Raw genomic sequence first — 17,928 nt, 5'->3', positions numbered from 1 at the left:
GGAAGTTATTCCAAGAACTACCATCTACAGAGCAGCACAGGTGCAACTTAATCCAAACGCATGCAGATCTTCTCCAGCAGGTTGGTGCACACCTGTACTCTCCCTTTCTCTGGGTGACCTCCTACCCACCAATACATCCAGCTATGTAATTCTTTGTTCACAGAAGCAGGTCATTCCTCTAGGTGTTTCTGCAAACAGGAGAAACCTAGGCAGAGCCATAACTGTCTCTTACACGTATTTTTAGCAGTCCAGTGGACAGGCTGCATTAACATAGTTTCTCAATGCTGATGGCATTGAGCTGACTACCTGATAGAGGTGGAAATTCTTTCCCAGCAGGGTTATCTTCCTCGCCACGTTGACTGGAAACAGTGAAGATCCCTGGATTCCCTGCACACAGGGACATGCATCTGGACCCCAGTTAAGCTCTTCATTCTGAAAACAAACACGGGTCTTTAGAGAAAGAGACCTCCACAGCTCTGATACAGGACATCAAAGCCTAACATGCCAACAGAGAAACAAAGCCCTGCCTGAATGAAGACACAGCTGTGCTTCTTTACCATGAAGTTACAAGAAAGCAATGCAAGAGCCCAAAGAGGTGAACAGCAGAAAGCTGTGAATATGCTGGACATCACAGCAGCTGCCATCTTCAAGCCAGCAGCATTTCTACAAGACCTGGGAACCTCGCACACATTTTTCTTCCTCAGGCTGCCACTTCTCACTCCACACATTACAGCAGTCAGCTTCTACACTCTCAGAGGGCACAACCTCTCCTGTGTGCTGAAATACTAGACCAGCAATCTGTATGAACATTTCAAAGCGTTACAGCCTTAGACTGTGAATTCAAAAGTCCAGCAACTTACCTCCTCCCAAAACTCAGGGGCATCATACTGATAGTCGAGGTCAGGGTGGATGATCCTGGGAAAGTCAGGGACATCCCTCTCTGAAGAATCGCCATCACCCGACAGAAGAGTAGAAGCAGAGAAGGGAGATGTCTCATTCTCAGCCTGCAGCAAATCCATCCAGTCCTCTGTGTCCTGGAGCTCTGTGCCTTCCTCCAACAGCCAGTCTGGGGGAGCTGACGGTGGGAGCTCTGAAGCAGGTAGTTCAGTTCCCAGCAATCCAGGAGAGTCATCAGAGGCAGGAGGGTCCCCCGGCACCTGGCTGGGGGTTTGGGGAGATGGGATGGCAGGTGTCAGTGCCTCTGTGGCAGGAAAAGAACTCGGAGGCCACTTGAAACTGGTGACATGAGGGGAAGATGTTACTGCTGCTGCAGACGTGTGCAGAGGGCTACCCACTAGGGTGGTGGGTGGGTCGGTGTGCCGTGGCTCCTGGGCAGTGGCTGGCCCTTCAGTGGGCAAGGCTGTGTGATCCACGTTTTTGGATGGGCTGGTGAGGACAGATGCAGCGGGAGAAGTTGTCTCTGGCACAGTGACAGCAGGTTTGTCTGCTGGTGGTGGTAGAGGGGATTCTGTGACGGCCTGGAGAGAGGCTGCTTCGGTTGAGAGAGTCAAGTATGTATAGCTGAGGGTTTCTGTAGGCTTAGTCGTCGTATCCGAGGCTGCAGAGAGCGTGACGTGGTTGGGCTCTGTGGGGGGCACAGTGCTTGGTACCACAAGCACGGGGGGAGTAACGGGTTTTGTGGCCACAGTTGGGGCTGTGGTAGAGGACTTGGTGAGGGGAGCTGCTGAAGAAGGAAACACACTTGAGGTTGGGATCTGAGCCTAGAGAAAAACAACACGGTGGGTTGAGAAGAGAGAAAGAAACGAAACAGAATAAAACCCAAGCAGAAAACCACTCCATATTACTTCCCGTAGCAGTGTTCACAAGAGGCTGCTTCACCCTTTGGATTTCAATAAGAGCTACGTCTCATGCCACCTTGTCCTGGGATGGGGCTGGGGAATGCTCACAGTGCAGAAGATCCAGCAACATTCCCTCTTCCCACAGATGCCTGCCCTTGCCTCCACTCAGAGGGAGGTCTGCCTGCCTTCATCCCCCACAAAACGGCAAGGCCACCTGTGGCAGCCACAAACTGGACATCAGCTCCACTTCCCCACTCACAGCCTCCCTGCCAGCTTGCTCTTGTCCCTCGCTTTGAAAACACAAGCTGGACAACCCCAGGAGAAGGGTGACCTGCTTCATCTGATGGCACTTCCCCAGAAACCTAGCAAGGCCTTGTAACATCAGGGACGCAGAGCCTTGTGTCGCTCCAAGGGGAGGCTTTGCTCCAACAGCTCACCTCCTTGCTTGATGTGACTGACAGCTGCTATTTTACCTGAGAAGAGATCTGACTCAATGCAACTCACTGAGGCTGTTATAGAACATAGGACTAGGACTGAGTAGGAGACGCACCCTTTCATTGTAGATAATGGTTCCTTCCTCACAGGCTGCTTTGTGGGTGCAGAGGTGCTGCTGGATGCACCAGTTACATCCCCAGAGACTGCTCACACACTTCTGGCACCTGGAACAATGATAGAAAAGCAGCTGCTAAGACGACCCAGGAAGGGACAGCCACCCTCCCTGTAACTACAGACAAGAAAAAAGCAGATGCTCACGGTGCCGATTTCCACAGCAGGGCCACTGCAGCACAGTCATAGAAAGAGAAGTCCACAGAAGCAATGAAGATGTCATGGAAACGCACTACGAGCTTTATGGTGACATGATCTGAAAATGAAAATAAAAATTTCTTAGAAATGGAGCTACTATAAGTCTGCCATACTGTTAAGAGACACAGCACGCTTTAGGAAAGACACTGTCAAACACGGAGACAGATTCCCTTCCATGCTTCTAGCATCTCAATCACTGGATTATCCTACGGACACTAAAAACAGGTTGGACAAGTTTGTCAGGAGTGGTTTATGACAGCTCTTGCCAACCCATGGGAAGGAAGACTAGTCTGAAGATCCCTCCATCTTTATCTGCTGTAATTCCACTGTCATCTCTGTATTAGAGGAAGATGTAACATTCCAGGCTCAAAGCTGATTGTCTTCCTTTGTCATCCAAAGGAAAACCGAACCCTTAGAACTGACAGGCCCTTCACATACTGCCTTCACCTTGAGAGCTTTGTTCTATGTCCAGACTAAGTGAGTCAGTGAAGACGTTTATAGGACTTGTAATCTCACTTGCAATGACTGAAGGCTTATCTGCTTTAAATCCAGGTTTCGCATCAACTACAAGCCTCAGGATAGCCCAGTTTTCTTTGGGAAGAGACTATCACTGTTCTCTGATAGACCAAATAGCTGAAGAGATGGTCAAAACTTACTGCAGCTGATAGTATGAGCCTGAAGGAGATATTTTACATATGACAGTACTAAAACAGCTAATTAATCTTATTCCAGGCAAACGCCCCCAACCCTAGAGTTGGGTATTAGTTCTCCAAATAATAGGAACGTATTGCATGCTCTGCTCAACTCCAGGAGCTGCCATTTCTCCAAGACAGTTTGCTACAAAAATAAGTAACAAGAAGCTTGTCCATCGTTCCTCTCACAGAATTCAGACGTCCTCTTACAAGCAAGCTATATTCACAACAAAACAATTAACATGCCTGGTGAAGGATCAGCCAGGCCTAAGCTGGGTTCCTGAGAGGATGACAAGTGAAGCAGTATTCTAGTAGAACAGCTGATGATGAGGTGTGTATGAAAACTCATGATTAGGAGAAAATAAGGGTATCATATGCAGCTGGAGGCAGGAGTCACTGCAGTACTGTCAACACCCATCACTGTCATAGAGGTGATTGCATTTGGCAGTGGTGGAAGGGCTAATACCTCCCAGGATTTCAGGGTTATGACACCATATTTATAAATATTCCTTTCTCCAAAAAGGCCATTATTTCCCATGACTGCCAGTAATGCTGTTCAACAGTACAGAAGATGAGGTCGAGCACTTGCAAATCAAGAGCAAGAGTTTCTGCTATCAACTTGGAGCTCAACAGCTTAAAGTGACAGATGAGCTGGTATGCAACCTTTAAAACAAAGCTGAAAAAAAGGCAAATATTTTAGTGAGCTGTGAAAAGTATTCTAAGTCGGAATAGGAAAGTGCCGGTAGCTAAGGCCCTGATGAGATCTCATTTAGAAAACAGTGTATGATTCTGATTACCAGCTTCAAATTCATCTTAGCAGAGCACAGAAGCCGTGCAAAGAAGGGCTAGCAATACAGTGAAGGAGAGAGGAAGTCTGAGCAACAAAAGAACATGAAGGAAAAGTTGGCACAGTTAGCATGGCGAAACGGTGCTAAGAATGCCTGGCCATAGTTCACTGAGTGGGAGAAGAGCTGTGGAAGCAAAAGGACAACACAAATAGATCAAACGGACACAAACCATCCATGAGCAAGTTCGGGCTAGAAAACAGAAGCAACTTGTTAAGCCTCAGAGATGCAGTATGAAAGTAACATAGGTAAAGCACCTATGGAGTCTTGAAATAAAAGCAAGACTGACTTACAAAGGAGTCAATAAAAATACCTGAAGCCTGGAATAATGAGAACTAGACTGCGGCTTTATGTACACTGATTTTTCACAACTGTGCTTAAATTCAGGCCCACATTTGCAGAACTGAACAGGGAAGCCAATCCTGCCCACTCTGCCTGTAGTGGCAGTGCGTGAAGTCCTTTCCCTCTGTGCCTGACCACCCTGAATGGAGACCTGTTAGGTTTGTTCCAGACTAAAGCAGTGTGAAAGCCAACAGATATAATGATATTGTAAATAATATTGAAAATGAAGGCGTTTGAGATTGAATGAGTGTGTTAGCTAGGTTCTGCTGTCATGTTATGTCCGTGGAGATTGCTTCAAACCTATTAGCCAGCTGCATACTTGCACGGAAAATCTGTTTAGCCATTTAGGTGAATCGTGTGGAATGCTTCCCAACCGGCACCTGGCTTTTACTTCAGATGAACAAGCTCTTTGAGGAGATCAGCTCATCAAAGCTCACACTGACAGGCTGGGTAAAATCCAATGCAAAGATTATAAACTGAGAACTTTCCAGGTTCTTTAGAGTGGCCAATTAGCAATACTCAGCCAGTTATTGTTTGCAGTAATAGAAGGCTGACTATGTATTTTCTGAGGTTATGCCGCACTGCAGATTCATTTCTAACTTTAAGGACTGTGGGTCTCTTCTTGCCTTTCCTTACATGTATTTCTTTCTCCCACTTACTATGTGAATTTTGAGAAGGTTTGCATTTTGTTTGATTTAAATAATAAAACAGTATTTAAGAGAGTTCTCTCTCCAGATTTATGGCAAAGCTGCCAAACCAGCCACCACTCTAGACTGCATTTCAGATCATATTCAGATTTGCATACAACCCTTCAAGCAGGATCTCCTTTCCAACTACCAGAATTTGGCATTGGAATTTGGCAACAGCCCAAAATAGCACAGGATGTGTGTGACACAGAAGTAGAAAGCAAACAGATATTATGACAGAATGAAATGAACACCTGCTGACAGACCACATACATTCATGGCTGTTAATCCTGGCAACCTGACGGACCTACAACGTACTTTCTCCCAACAATGTTATCAGACCTATCATGCTCCATTTAAAGCATTTCACTGACCTGCTCCTGTTGGCAAAGCTGGTGCTTGGCTGGGATCTGGAGAAGGACACATGATTCCTGACTCTGTCAGAACTGCTGGGCTTTCATAATCTTCAAAGTAGCATGAGTAAAATTCTTCCTCACGCAGAGAAGGTAAGTCCGAGATAGCCAGGAATATCTACCAATTCAATAATATCCAGTAAATAATTTGTCCTCTAACACATTCTTCTATTTCATCTAATTTTCTCGTTCTGTTTTTTCAAAGAGCCCCATAAAGTAGTTATCTACATATACACCCATTTTCCTATAATGCGTTCTAGGACTGACTGTTCATTCATCATCTCTTGCCATTCCCAAACTGAACTTGGCATCCACCAAGCAATCGGCAACTTCCCCCTTCGCCCAAGTCTCTAGCAAAAGACAGGTTCTTGCCACCTCCTGATACAATGACAGACTTCAAAACACTGCAGCACCTTCATAGCTTTTCTGCCAGCTCTCAGATGCCAGACTGAAGCCATAATTTTGGGTAGCTCTTTTCAGTTCTTCCTGACAGCAAGTGTCAGAAACACTGTGAAACCACAGACAAGGGCACCTTATAGATACTAAGCCAAGGAGGGACCCCACCCAAGCAGCCATCAAATACTCTGGAATACCCAGTAACTCATAGCAGGCAAGGACATTTAGTTTTATGGGAAAAAACAATGACATTATCTCCTGGTACAGCCAAGCTGTTAAGTCCCTTATGTGAGGCACACAACATGGGCTTGAAGGCTGTGATTCAGTACCCCACTGAAAGCAACAGGAAGACTTGTGCCTCCTCAGAGTTTGCAGGGGACTTTCTACATGTGTCATGGTTTAACCTCAGTTGGCAACTAAGCACCACGCAGCCGCTCCCCCCCCCCCCCCCCCCGGCGACAACATGCTTGAGCATCATCAGAGGATCATCACCACTCACGTTTCTCTTTTCCTCTCTGCTGATATTGGCTGGAGTTAACGACTGGACAGACAGACACTGCTGTGTAGAGTTAAAGCTCCAGAGCCACTGCTCACTCAACCTGGACCGCAAGCACTCAGAGCGACGGCTGCACCTGCAGGGAAATAGCAAGAAGCCTTATGAGAGATCTGTGCAGTCCTAGGAGGACACGTTTGGTTTCCAAGCTGACACTGGCTGTCTGAAGCCTTGCTAGAATCTTGGGGAAGCAGCTACACAAGCCATGGAAGTCCCAGCCTCCCACCACCTTCAATAACAGGATGAACTGTTGCCAAAATATAGATGGGTAGGCACTTTTTGGGCATCAAGGGTCATAAACTAGTTCCTATGGCATTTTACAGGGAGACAGAGCCAGCAAGCAGACAGACACACTGGAATAAACCATGTCTCATTAAGCAACATCAGTAGGGGAGCAAGAAGTGAAAAAGAGTGCTAAATAAGAGAGCGACACCAGAAGAAGAGATAAGATAGTTTCTCTACATTTGAAATGAGGCAGTTTGAGCTGCAGTCAGACTAAAGCCAGGCTGAAATCCATGGGCAGGAGCACCATGAGTGGTGACCAAAGACCCAAAAAGTAATGGAAAGATACCCTTGTGTGCAACTGTGACTGCTGGCGGTTTTTTAGGGAGGCAGACAGAGAAATGGTAAGTTAGAGAGAATATCCTGTAGAGGAACTAGAAATAAACTAACTCCAGACACACAAACATAAGGAAGAGAGTAAGTGGACACAATCCTTAAACACTATCCCTCCAAAATGCTTGCAGGTGAACAGGGATCTTTCTTACCGTCCCTGAAGGACACACCAGCCACAGTAGGGGTCTTTCAGTGCCAGACAGGATTCACAGTCCAAGTACAGGGAACATTCCAGTATAGGAACCTTTACCACCTGTCAGAGAAAGAAATCAGTGAAAACACAGTGCACACAACACAGGCCCCAGGTCTATAACTGCTTCTGCCTAACTAGCAAGTTCTATCATCTGCATGCTCGCTGAAACAACTTCTTAATCCCCAATACTCCATAAAAATAAAGAAAAAAAGGAACAAGTTTCAAGAGCCCATCTGAATGGCCATTTCACATATTGCTGAAGGACATCTCTAAACATCAGGCTGTACAGAGGCACTGAGGCAAGCAAAGTATGTTACTATTAACAGGTTATCTGTGACACTTTTTGCAAGAAGGAGACTTTATTTAGTGATAAAACTATATTTTAACAAAATGGATCAAAGAATAGCAGACTAAATACCATTCAGTCTTTTGCTTTTCTGGACTCTGTCATGGGAGATCATCTCTCTTGACATGTAGGTGACTGAAGCTGGAGACAGCAGCTCCAGCTGAGGCCTCTGAATGCATCTGCGCTATTGTCCAGCTCTATCTGGCAGAACTATCATTTTGACTGAAAGTAGACCAAGAAGCTTTGATCAATGTGGAACAAAAACCTTGTGCCATCTGGGGGTAAGTTTTAATTGCAAAACATTTCTGCTTTAACTTGCTGATTTCAGCCTCTTGCCCTTTCTTTAATCTGCTACTACACTTCAGCTACTACACTGTCAGTTACTTTAAAATACCAACTTCTAATCCCCGACCTACTACTTTTGCTAAGTACACGATGTAATTTGCATTTTTTAATTGACAGAACAATTACTGCTAAGGATATATTTCAGATTTCCCTAATCATCTTCCACTCACAGATTTCAACTCCTCCTTTGAAGTGTTACAAAATTTCTGAGTATCTCAAAGTGCACAGGGGGGCATGGGTGTGAAGGGAAGCAGTGGTTTTCCAGCATGCTCTCATTTTTTGTTTCTTCTTTCCTTCAGAGTGACTCAAGGGCTGCTTTTTCCCTTGCTAGGAGGATCCTTTTCTTTCCAGCTCAAGGAGCTGCTATGAGCGGTGTTGTACAAATCCTCTCAAATGAAGTCTCCGTAGCTGGATTTCCTACTCGGCAGACACCAATATCCCAAGAGCCTGAGGCATCGCAATGCCTCTTTTTCTCCAACTGCCACTGGGCACACACAGAAAGCAGGAGAAGAGGGGAAGGTGCCTTGCCTGGTTCCTTATGCAGCTTGATTTCATCTGCAAGACTGTTGTTATATACGTGGTCAGAGCGCACCTCTATCTGAAGACACTTCCCACACATTTCTGCTTTTTGTAGGTTACATGACTACGGAAGAACAGCTTAATCTGTTAACTGATTAAAAACAGGAGAAGTGCCACAGTTTTAATTACACAAAACCTCCCTTTTCTCTTTTTAATCTTTTGCAAAACCAAGACAGGTCACATTACTTATGAACCCAGAAGGCTCACATTCTTCTGCTCAGATGGAGATACAAACTGTTGTCCAAACAGTTCCTGCTCAACACAGAGGAACCCAGGAATTTGCAGTCCCTTGTCTTCATGCCAATAAAGCAGCCTTTTATAGCCTGCCATTCACATTCCTCCATCACTGCTGATACAGCCTGACTGACTTAGGGAAACGCACATGCAAACAAGCCACGGTTTAAGGTAACAAAACTTCCTCCACACTTCCTCCAGCTTTTGCAAAAGGCCAGTCCCCATCCCCGATAGCCAGACTGGCAGGCAGCTGCTGCCCAGCACAGGCTTAGCTGTACACACAGCTTCTCTGCCTCCCCCACTCCAGTCAGTAGTTTGTCTGGACCTCAAATGCTTTCAACGCTTCTGTGGAAGGGATTTTATCGCTCTTACCATTGACTGGGTCATGACAAAGAGGTGCTCCTGCAACTGGTCAAACAGCAGGTCTCCGCTCACCATGCTATTTAACTGGATGGCTAAAGAAGCATATATGTGTGCATCTCCCATTGCTCCTAAGTACACCTGCAAGAGAGTCACAGTTGTATGCAGGCAAAGTATCACAGCAGGAGTTGGGGACACCCGTACTACATCAGGAACAAGTTGGAACCACTGCTGTGTGTGAGGATTCCAACCTCCCACCAAAATCTCTATGCAGTAACTTCAGCCACATGAAGTGTGTGCCTGGCAATACCTGCGGAAGCCACGCAGGAAGCACCAGCCCTGACATTGGCTCAGTGCAGATGTAACCAAAGGCAACATGACCACTGTTTGGGGCATCCACATTCTCAACAGTCAGTATAGTGTGAGAAGAGACCATCTGATAGCAATGATCTTTAGTAGGAACCTGACTTCCCAAGGGACACGAGAAATTGCCTTTTTTTCCCCTTCCAACTGAGCATCCCTGATTAGTTTTATCCTCTTTGCTTCCTGTCGCATCCAGATCGTACCTTGTGCAGTCTCCCTCTGCTGTCTCCCAGAAAAGCAATGGTGTGGCCATCTTCCACATTCACTGCCACAGCTGTCAGACGGGCCTCTGTTTTCTCCAGGAGCGGGGCTGCTTCCAAGGGTACCCGGCTGGCCATAGGGCTGGGAGTGTGGTCAGAGCCGCAGGGGTATGCGTACAGGGTGTCCTTTTTTGGGGAGTGGAAAGAACAGGGAAATCAGTATGAAAAAGATGGATACAAGGAACATTAGTACCTTTAACACTTCCCACCATCCCCTTCCTTAAACAGGTGCCCCAGTAGTGAATTCAGCTTTGAACTCCTCCAAGCTTTTTTACTGAGAGTAAAAAACCAGCTTTTAATAATTAGTTTAGGTATGTTGGCTGTTTGTACCCTCACAGAATCCTGCAGACATTTCAGCAAGTCCATTCAGCATCAGTAGTGAAATGCATCAAAACTCTACTAAACTCTGAAGTTCTTAAAAAAACATTACTGGCTATACACTGCCATGATACAGCATTCGGGAACATTCATTGTATTTTTCAGAACAAAACAAAAAGGTGAGAATTCCTGCTTCCAGTGCAAACCCACCTACAACAATTAGCATGGTTTTGTTGTATCACCTACAAATTCTAAGCCTGAAGTAGAATCCCAAAGCATCAGGAGATAATAAACACAGGGTGGAGCACAACTCCAAAGAGCTTACTAACTACACATAGAAATTGAGACACCCACAAAAAGTCAAAACAAGAGTCATCTCTGCACACTGCTTCAGTTCTTCTGAGTCTTGTGAGATTTCTGAAAATCAACTCCACAGCACTGTGCAAACACAGTCATCCTTCTGTTCCAGTTAGATGCCTCCCAGTCCCACCAAACCTTCACTTACTGAATTCTAAAGGAGAGAGAATGAAAGCTGCCAACTTATTTACTCTTTGTATGTGTAGAGAGAAGATATTCCATTATGATTCATCTTCTTCCAAAGTAATAAACTCAGTCTTGTCTAGGATAGTTCCTCTGTTGCTTTATATCTTTCTAGACACCTTGTTCTGTGTCCACTTTAATTTTACAGTATCCTTTTGGAGACTGAATGCAGGATTGTTCACCCAACAATTACTATTAAAACCACCATTTTTTAATCGATCAGTGGCTTGTCTTCAAACAATGTGGCTTGTGTCAACTAATGATTTTCATCATGAAATCCCTTATGGATAACATTTTCATCCTCCTCTCCAGCCCCTTATTCTTACAAAGCTGCGTGTGGAGCAGAGGCATTACTCTGAGTCCACACCAACTCCAGCTCCCTCTCCTGCCTCAGGCAATGTGGTTGAATTTAGACTCCTTGTGAGCAGGGTTACATACTCCTTCTGTCTGATGTCCGTGGCTTTGCATTTGGCAGCACTGAGCCGCACGGTACCATCCGGCACCAGGCAATGGAGCCGCCCCCGCCGGAGGTCAGCAATAAAGGCACAACGTGGCATTCTTGAGGCATCTGCTTATCACCTCTCGCCAACCCCATGGAAAACCTGATCCTTTTCTCCCCTTCTCCTCCCATTTCTTTGGGCTTTTTTTGTTTGTTTTTTAACACTTGACTGCTTCCTGGAGAAACTAAAAGTGATCAGGAGCTTTTGACAAAATCTATGGAAATCCCATGGTAAAACATATTTAACCTGCTGACCTCTATTCACTTCTCAAATGTATTGCTATCTTAGCAAGGAAGCAAGGCTTGACACAGTGGTTCCACGTAAGAAACCATGTCGATTAGACTAGCGCTACTTTCATTCTGATGCTTTATTGTTTTCCTTTCAAATACTAATTCAACTGATTTTCTGCACGCTAGGCGTAAGGCTCTGGCTTAAAGCCTCAGAGGAGGTTACAACTTTTAATGATTGTTGGTTTTTACCACCCTCTAAGTTATTCATTTTTAGTGACAGATACATTATTCTTATCAGCTCTGTTGTTTGATTCTTAAGCTTCTTCCAACCACCTCTTTGTAACTTAAAGATTTCTATTTCTCCAGTTGTCCAGTTCCTATAAGATTTATTAAGAAGTTGGCCACAGCCAAATTTCCATACTCAAAAGCATCAAGTGTTTATTTTGAATGGGATTCTAGCTATCTTTTGCAACCTTTGTATCAATTCAGACAAATGCTGGAGCCTAATGATCTCACTACTGAGGCTGATTTTTCAAAGTTTGCTTAAAAAAAACCGCATACAAATCAGAAGTAGTTGTACCCCAGTTGTGCTCAGCACTGCTGTTGCCTATATGTGATGCCAAGGGCAAGTCACTTCACACACAATGTTTATCTACCATAAACCAACGTGACCCGTGCAAGCTCTCCCAGCACTGGCACAGCCTGCCTGCGGCCTCGCAGGGACTGTCTGCAGCGCAGTTAATCACAGTCAAGAGTGAAACTTGTTCCGTTCTACAGGATTAAGACCATGATAACTGTATAAAGTGCTCATATTAATTTACATAGGAGCTGTTTGAATTGTTTTCAGTGAATAACATCTTGGCAACGTAGCAGAAAATACACTTCAGGGATCATCCAGCGTCCTTCTGTGATGCAGTAAGTTTGGATGAAGCTGCTGCTGTGAATTCTGGTGCGCGCTTCCTACACTGCACAGGTAGGAAGCAACAATAGGACAAATCTATAGCTACACATGAAGAGGACTGAAAGCTCAGTGCAAAAGGACAAGTTACATACCTTGAAAACTACACCCACAGAAGATATGCAGCTTTCCCAAGCCTTGCAGAAACATGTTTCACACTTCCAATTACCAAGTCACTAACAGCATCTACGCAGTCTCCTGCATCTCAAGACTAATGGATCTCCAGCAAACTGAACAAATGAACTGGTTCTGAAATTCTTATAAAAACAAGCATTTTTTTTTCCAGTTGAAGAGATTGTATTGAACTGTAAAACTCAATCTTAGCCTCTCCTGATGGGCTAAAAATCGGAGGCAGTGGAACTAGGGAAAAGGGCATACCTTGCGCACATGCTGGTTTGGAGGCAGAAAACCATGAAATTAATTAGCATTATCCTTACATACAGCACAAGCTGCCACCATTGAAACCGAGTTAAAACTGTTCCTGCATAAAATGTTCATTGACAGCCGCTTCCACTCAGCACTGAATGGAGCAGGCTGGAGCTGGCACAGACCCTTAAGTGTTGTTAGATACAATCTTAACAACAACCGCTACCATGTACTGAATGGTGAAGGATAAAGTTTGTTAGGACATTTACATATCATTGGACACACTTGTTAATAAGATGCCATACTTTAGTCAGCCCACTAGTGCCAAACCGTGCAGCTGGGACCCTGGGATCACGCGCCAGGAATCACATAGCAGAGACTGGCCTTTTTCTCCCACCCTGTGCACCCACTTCTCCACTGGATCAAATGGTAGGGGGACTCTACATCATTTTGAATGAAGGATTTTTCTGAAGTGCTCACACCAGTTTGACATTTAACTCCCTCAAGCTGCCCTAAAAATCACCTGTGACGATTCCTTCCATGCGGCCCTGCAAAGGACACCTGGGGCATGGCTAAGAAACACAGCGAAAGCAAGACATCAAGCTGGGCAGTCTCATGCTTCCCAAATCTTATGTACTCCTCCTGACCTTATATTTGTCCTCCTCCAAGTCTGTTCTTTACCCTTCCCTTGTCCCACAAGTATTCTACAGTCAGCTTTAGCTACTGAAAGGAAAACCATAATTTTAAAACCGGTTTTGGACTACACATCCAAACCCAGAGTCTTCCAAAGCTCTGTGGTACCACTTTGCTCTTTAGCACAAGGCTGGGAAGAGGCAATTATCTGGACAGCCTGTTCTGTAGAAGGAAGACACAAGATAACATGCTGTTCTGCTACGGACTAGCAACGCCCTCGGTGAAAACAGGCTACTCGCAACCACAGAGCCTCATGCTGGGACATTGCATCCAGCACTGCCCCAGGAGAACGCTGCTGCTTTGTGTTTGTGCCACCGTCCCCGATATCACAGCACCAGCCAGCGTGGCTGACAGACTCAGCATGGCTGCAAGGATTCAGGGTCACAGCCACTTCAGTTCACATTTTTATCCTGCAACATCCCATCATGCCTTTGTCATAGAATTTAAAGAAGGATTACCACCTCTTACAGCTCTGGAGACAAAGAAAAGCCAGGTCAGGAAAAGGTCTTCCTTGGGCACAAAATTCTCCAGGACTACTGCAGTCTATAGGAAATCAGGATTTTGTTGACACTTGTTTTTTTGCTTATGTTCTTTTTTGTTCCTGGGTGCCCTTGCAGGAAAGTGTTGTGAGATGCACCTCACCATAAGCAACAGGGACACAGCACAACCCTTAAATTCCCTTCCCGACACACAGGTGCACATGCACATACTCCTCTCCTTCCCTGCAGTGCAGACCAGGACATAAAATTACTGATAAAGAACAACCTGAACCGCAGTTTCAGTGCTCTTGCCTGGTATTGCCATGAGACAGGCCTCAGGGCCAGGTCACACCAGATGCCCTCCCCATTGCCACACACAGTCCATCTCCCTCTGCAAGGAAACCTGCCCATGTGGGGCAGAGAGCTGCAGCAGCAATGAGACAGACTGTACTTAAACAGGACGCAACAGTTCTTGCATCGCATTGCTGCAGTAGCAAAGAAAGAGCCTGAGCCCAAAGACTTTTAACCCAAACAGATTTCGACATTCATCTGTGGGAAACGGGCTGACTTCAGGAACACAAAGCAACACAAGAACACGCTGTAGACTACTCTTTACCCTGGAAAAGGTGCAAAGCCACTTACCGCTGGGAGCTGGACACAGTTGGAACTGACATCGTATTCAATATATGCCACTTCTGTCCCTTCTTCTGACTTCCCATCTCTCATGTAGCAAACATCCCTAGTCCAGTTGGTCAGGCGATCTACCTCCTCCATTGCATAGACACAGAGCGCAGACTCCTCGCTCAGTTTGCCAGAAGAAGCCTGCCAGGCAGAGAAGGCTGCAAAGAGCACTTCTCCGTTGGTGGCCAGCTGCCCCTGGGCCAGGCCTTCTCCCGGCTGGGTGACATAGGCTGCTTGCAGGAGGCTGTATGTAGTGGCTTTGCTCTGGCAGAGCAGAGGTAACTCCACATACGAGTAATAATGAGAGTCATCCAGGCAGATTCGCGAGATGTACGTCTTGTACTCACGTGATTGAGATTTGAGGTCCCGACGGTAGAATAGGAAATAGACACTTGAGCGATAAGTGAAGGATTTAATGAAATGGTGGTTGTACTCGGAGAGCCGGCCCACAGCCAGTTTTGCTGTTTCTTCATAGGAGAAAATGGAGTGAGAGTCTGTTGCTTGAACATCCCCTCCATGGGCCCTGAGATTTCGGGTAGTGATGGGAGGAATCCCTCCTCCAACTCCTCGGCTGGTGTACCCTCGTCCCACAAACAGCAAGGGGACCTCATCCTTTGAGTAGGCTATGAGTCCCACAGTGGTGATATTGGGATCATTGGCAGCAACGTACTGAGTGTCACCAGGGCTCTCTGGTCGGAAGAGGATGTGGTCGATGGACGTGAGGCTCCTCTTCTCACAGATTCCCTGGTGCACGCTGCCACACACAATGAGCTCCTTCTGCACCGCGTTCACCAGCAGCAGCTTGTTGTGATTGTCGGTGTAGTGTGCCTGAGGGCACTCCAGCTTTGAGACCGGAGGGAGGCAATCTTTACTGTCCAGAACTGGCCCAGTCTGAACCACATTCTTCATCAGCAGGTCAGATGTCAGCTGAAAGAGAAAGTTGGTGGCCCCCAAGTAAATGGTCCCGGTTTCCAAGTCCATAGACAGGTGGAGGAATTTTGTAGCATTGCGGGAGAACGTGACATACTGCAGTCCCGGTGGAATTGCTGCTCCCAAGAAACAAAGAACAGGAAGGAGGAACGTTCCCAGAGGCATGGTAAACACTCTGCAAGAGAGGAAAGGCTGTTATAACTCCTTGGAAACCAGGAGCGAAGATTAGCACTCAAAATCCTTCAATGGCACTCCTATTATGAGAGGTGGGCAAAGAGTACATGAATAACCATAGAAAGCAGAGAGCTAGACACAAAGAACCAACACGGGACGTTTGCAGAAGCACTAACAGAAAGAGGCCTGCAGGAGTATCAGAGAATTTACTCAATCATCTCCGCACCAAGATGACAGGCACAGCATCTTCAGGAGAAGCTGCAATGCTGCAAGTAATGTTCTTGGGGACTTTCCCAGAAGTGGTACTGGGGAAAGCTTCTCTTCACAAGCCCAGGACTTGTACTAAACTTGATGAATAAACAGTCCAAAGCACAGATTCATCAATCCAGGGACATAACCTAAGGAGAAAGGTCCTATCTATGCTGTGACAGAAGATGCTTCAAATATTGAAGCTGATCACTATCCTTGTAACATCAGAAAAAGCCATGTTTAACCTGACTCCTGCACAACTCTTTCCTATGATGCTATATTGGAAGTTTTCCAGGACAGGACCACATTCCTATAGCAGCCAGCACACAGCATATATTAATGAGCAACACCACATTAAAACAAATCACTGTGCAAGACAAACACAGCCTGCAGGACTATTGTTTAAATAAACTGTAGCTAGGATCCAATTCAGAGCAAACTAATAACGCCTTTGCTCTGTATTTGATCTAGATATCATAATTAATCCTTCTCTTTCTTATCACTTATGGCTATCAGCCTCTTTTGGGTCTAAGGCTCTCCCACCAGTGCTTCAGAAGAAACCTTCCCGTGCCATCTCTGCCACTGAGCATCGCCCACCCAAGCAGGACCTGGGTGCCAGGATGAGGCCTCCAGAGTCAGTCATAGCAGTTCACAGCCACCCCCCTGGGGCCACCAGTCTGCCCCCAGCCCTGCCAAGCCAGCCTCCATGGGCCCCCATCTGCTTGAGCAGTTATGCGACATGTCCAGGCAAGGGGGAGATCACCTTATCCTCCTCACTTGTTACTGCACTCTCCAGGGGAGAAATCTCTTGATGGCACTAATCTCTCCACAGCACCTCTACCAGTACTGTAAACGGTGACTTAAACATGCCTGCTCTGTGGACAATGCTCCCTTCCTTCCCTGTCCCATGTCTCAAAGTGCAGGCAAGGCCAGATGGGGTGGGTGTTGACAGACCCAGGGAACCACCAGACCTGCCAAGCCATGCCACAGATGGGAACAACTGTCCTGAACAGCACGGGGAATCCCACAGCATGCTGGAAATGTGGTAATAAGTACATGCAACATTTAGATTAATGCTTTCTCCATGGAGAAAGGGCAGCAGCTGCAAGTACTCATAATTTACTATGAGTACCACCTTATTTGAATTGAGAAGTAGGTGGTGATGCAGCTGTGAATCTATTTCCTTCCCTCCCTCCCTCCCTCTTGCAGACAAGTTATCAAATCTACATACAGCTACACAGATGCCAAGCTGGGCCAGAGGCTCAGAGCTGATGGGTACAGTATCTCCTCCAGAACTGGCCTGTAATCTGCTGTGCTCATTTTGGCAACTCAGCTCCTCAGGGGTGATGTTAATTTTGTAGTTAAAGCTAAGAAAACTATCATCACTTCCCTCCTACAGCATCATCCCTCTTGGATCTTCTTGGTAAACTCAAAGTGCTATTAGCCCAGAAGCGCTTAGAGCACAGAGGTGGAAAAAGATCTGCAGCATTTCAAGAGAAGGCTACCCCCACATTTACTGCAGGACTTAACCAATTTAGGTCACAAACTTCTCACCACACAAACTGTGTCTTACACTCGTTCTGTACAACATCCAGCACACCGTGTGCAGAAAACACAGTAGCAATTGTGAGAACAATAACTGTAAGACTCTAGATCCATCTTTTATTTCACTGCTATTGCAAAAAAACAACCCACAAAAGTCTGCTTTCCAGCTCCTTTGTCAGTAAAACTGGCATCTTTGCTCTACCAAAAGACCAGTTGAGAGGATTAGTCTACTTGTGAAATCCAGCGGATGGAAGGTATTATAAATACAACACATTATTAAATATAGGCTTTGTGAAGCTCTGGAAAAGCTCCACTTCACATGGTTATTGTAGGTAAGTAGGTAGTACTGTCAGGATATACCTGGACGTAGGAATGCTGGCTCTAGGCTGGCAGCTTTCCCCCAAAGCACACAGCCCCTGATTCACACCGTACCAGCGCTG

General features: G+C 46.0%; 1 protein-coding gene across 3 annotated transcripts in view; it reads right to left on the bottom strand.

Annotated features, from left to right (window-relative positions):
- The window catches only part of PLXNB1 (plexin B1), a 40,876-nt gene extending 25,187 nt beyond the window's left edge, over nucleotides 1–15,689 (bottom strand). The window contains exons 1-10 of one of the 3 annotated variants that reach the window (XM_009329937.1): nucleotides 14,552–15,685; nucleotides 9,769–9,951; nucleotides 9,215–9,343; nucleotides 7,298–7,398; nucleotides 6,477–6,609; nucleotides 5,543–5,699; nucleotides 2,553–2,661; nucleotides 2,350–2,458; nucleotides 861–1,721; nucleotides 307–432 (exon numbers count right to left, since the gene is read on the bottom strand). In XM_009329937.1, the coding sequence (XP_009328212.1) occupies nucleotides 307–432; nucleotides 861–1,721; nucleotides 2,350–2,458; nucleotides 2,553–2,661; nucleotides 5,543–5,699; nucleotides 6,477–6,609; nucleotides 7,298–7,398; nucleotides 9,215–9,343; nucleotides 9,769–9,951; nucleotides 14,552–15,685 (3,042 nt within the window). Of the gene's footprint in view, nucleotides 1–306; nucleotides 433–860; nucleotides 1,722–2,349; nucleotides 2,459–2,552; nucleotides 2,662–5,542; nucleotides 5,700–6,476; nucleotides 6,610–7,297; nucleotides 7,399–9,214; nucleotides 9,344–9,768; nucleotides 9,952–14,551 lie in introns of all 3 variants that reach the window. The other 2 variants (XM_009329939.1, XM_009329940.1) reach the window with 2 other exon arrangements.
- Between the last annotated feature and the right edge of the window lie 2,239 nt (nucleotides 15,690–17,928).

Source organism: Pygoscelis adeliae, unplaced genomic scaffold, assembly GCF_000699105.1.
Source record: "Pygoscelis adeliae isolate BGI_AS28 unplaced genomic scaffold, ASM69910v1 Scaffold208, whole genome shotgun sequence".
Classification (NCBI taxonomy): Eukaryota; Metazoa; Chordata; class Aves; order Sphenisciformes; family Spheniscidae; genus Pygoscelis; species Pygoscelis adeliae.
Note: the sequence above shows the minus strand (reverse complement) of the source record. Positions and strands in the feature narration are given on the sequence as shown.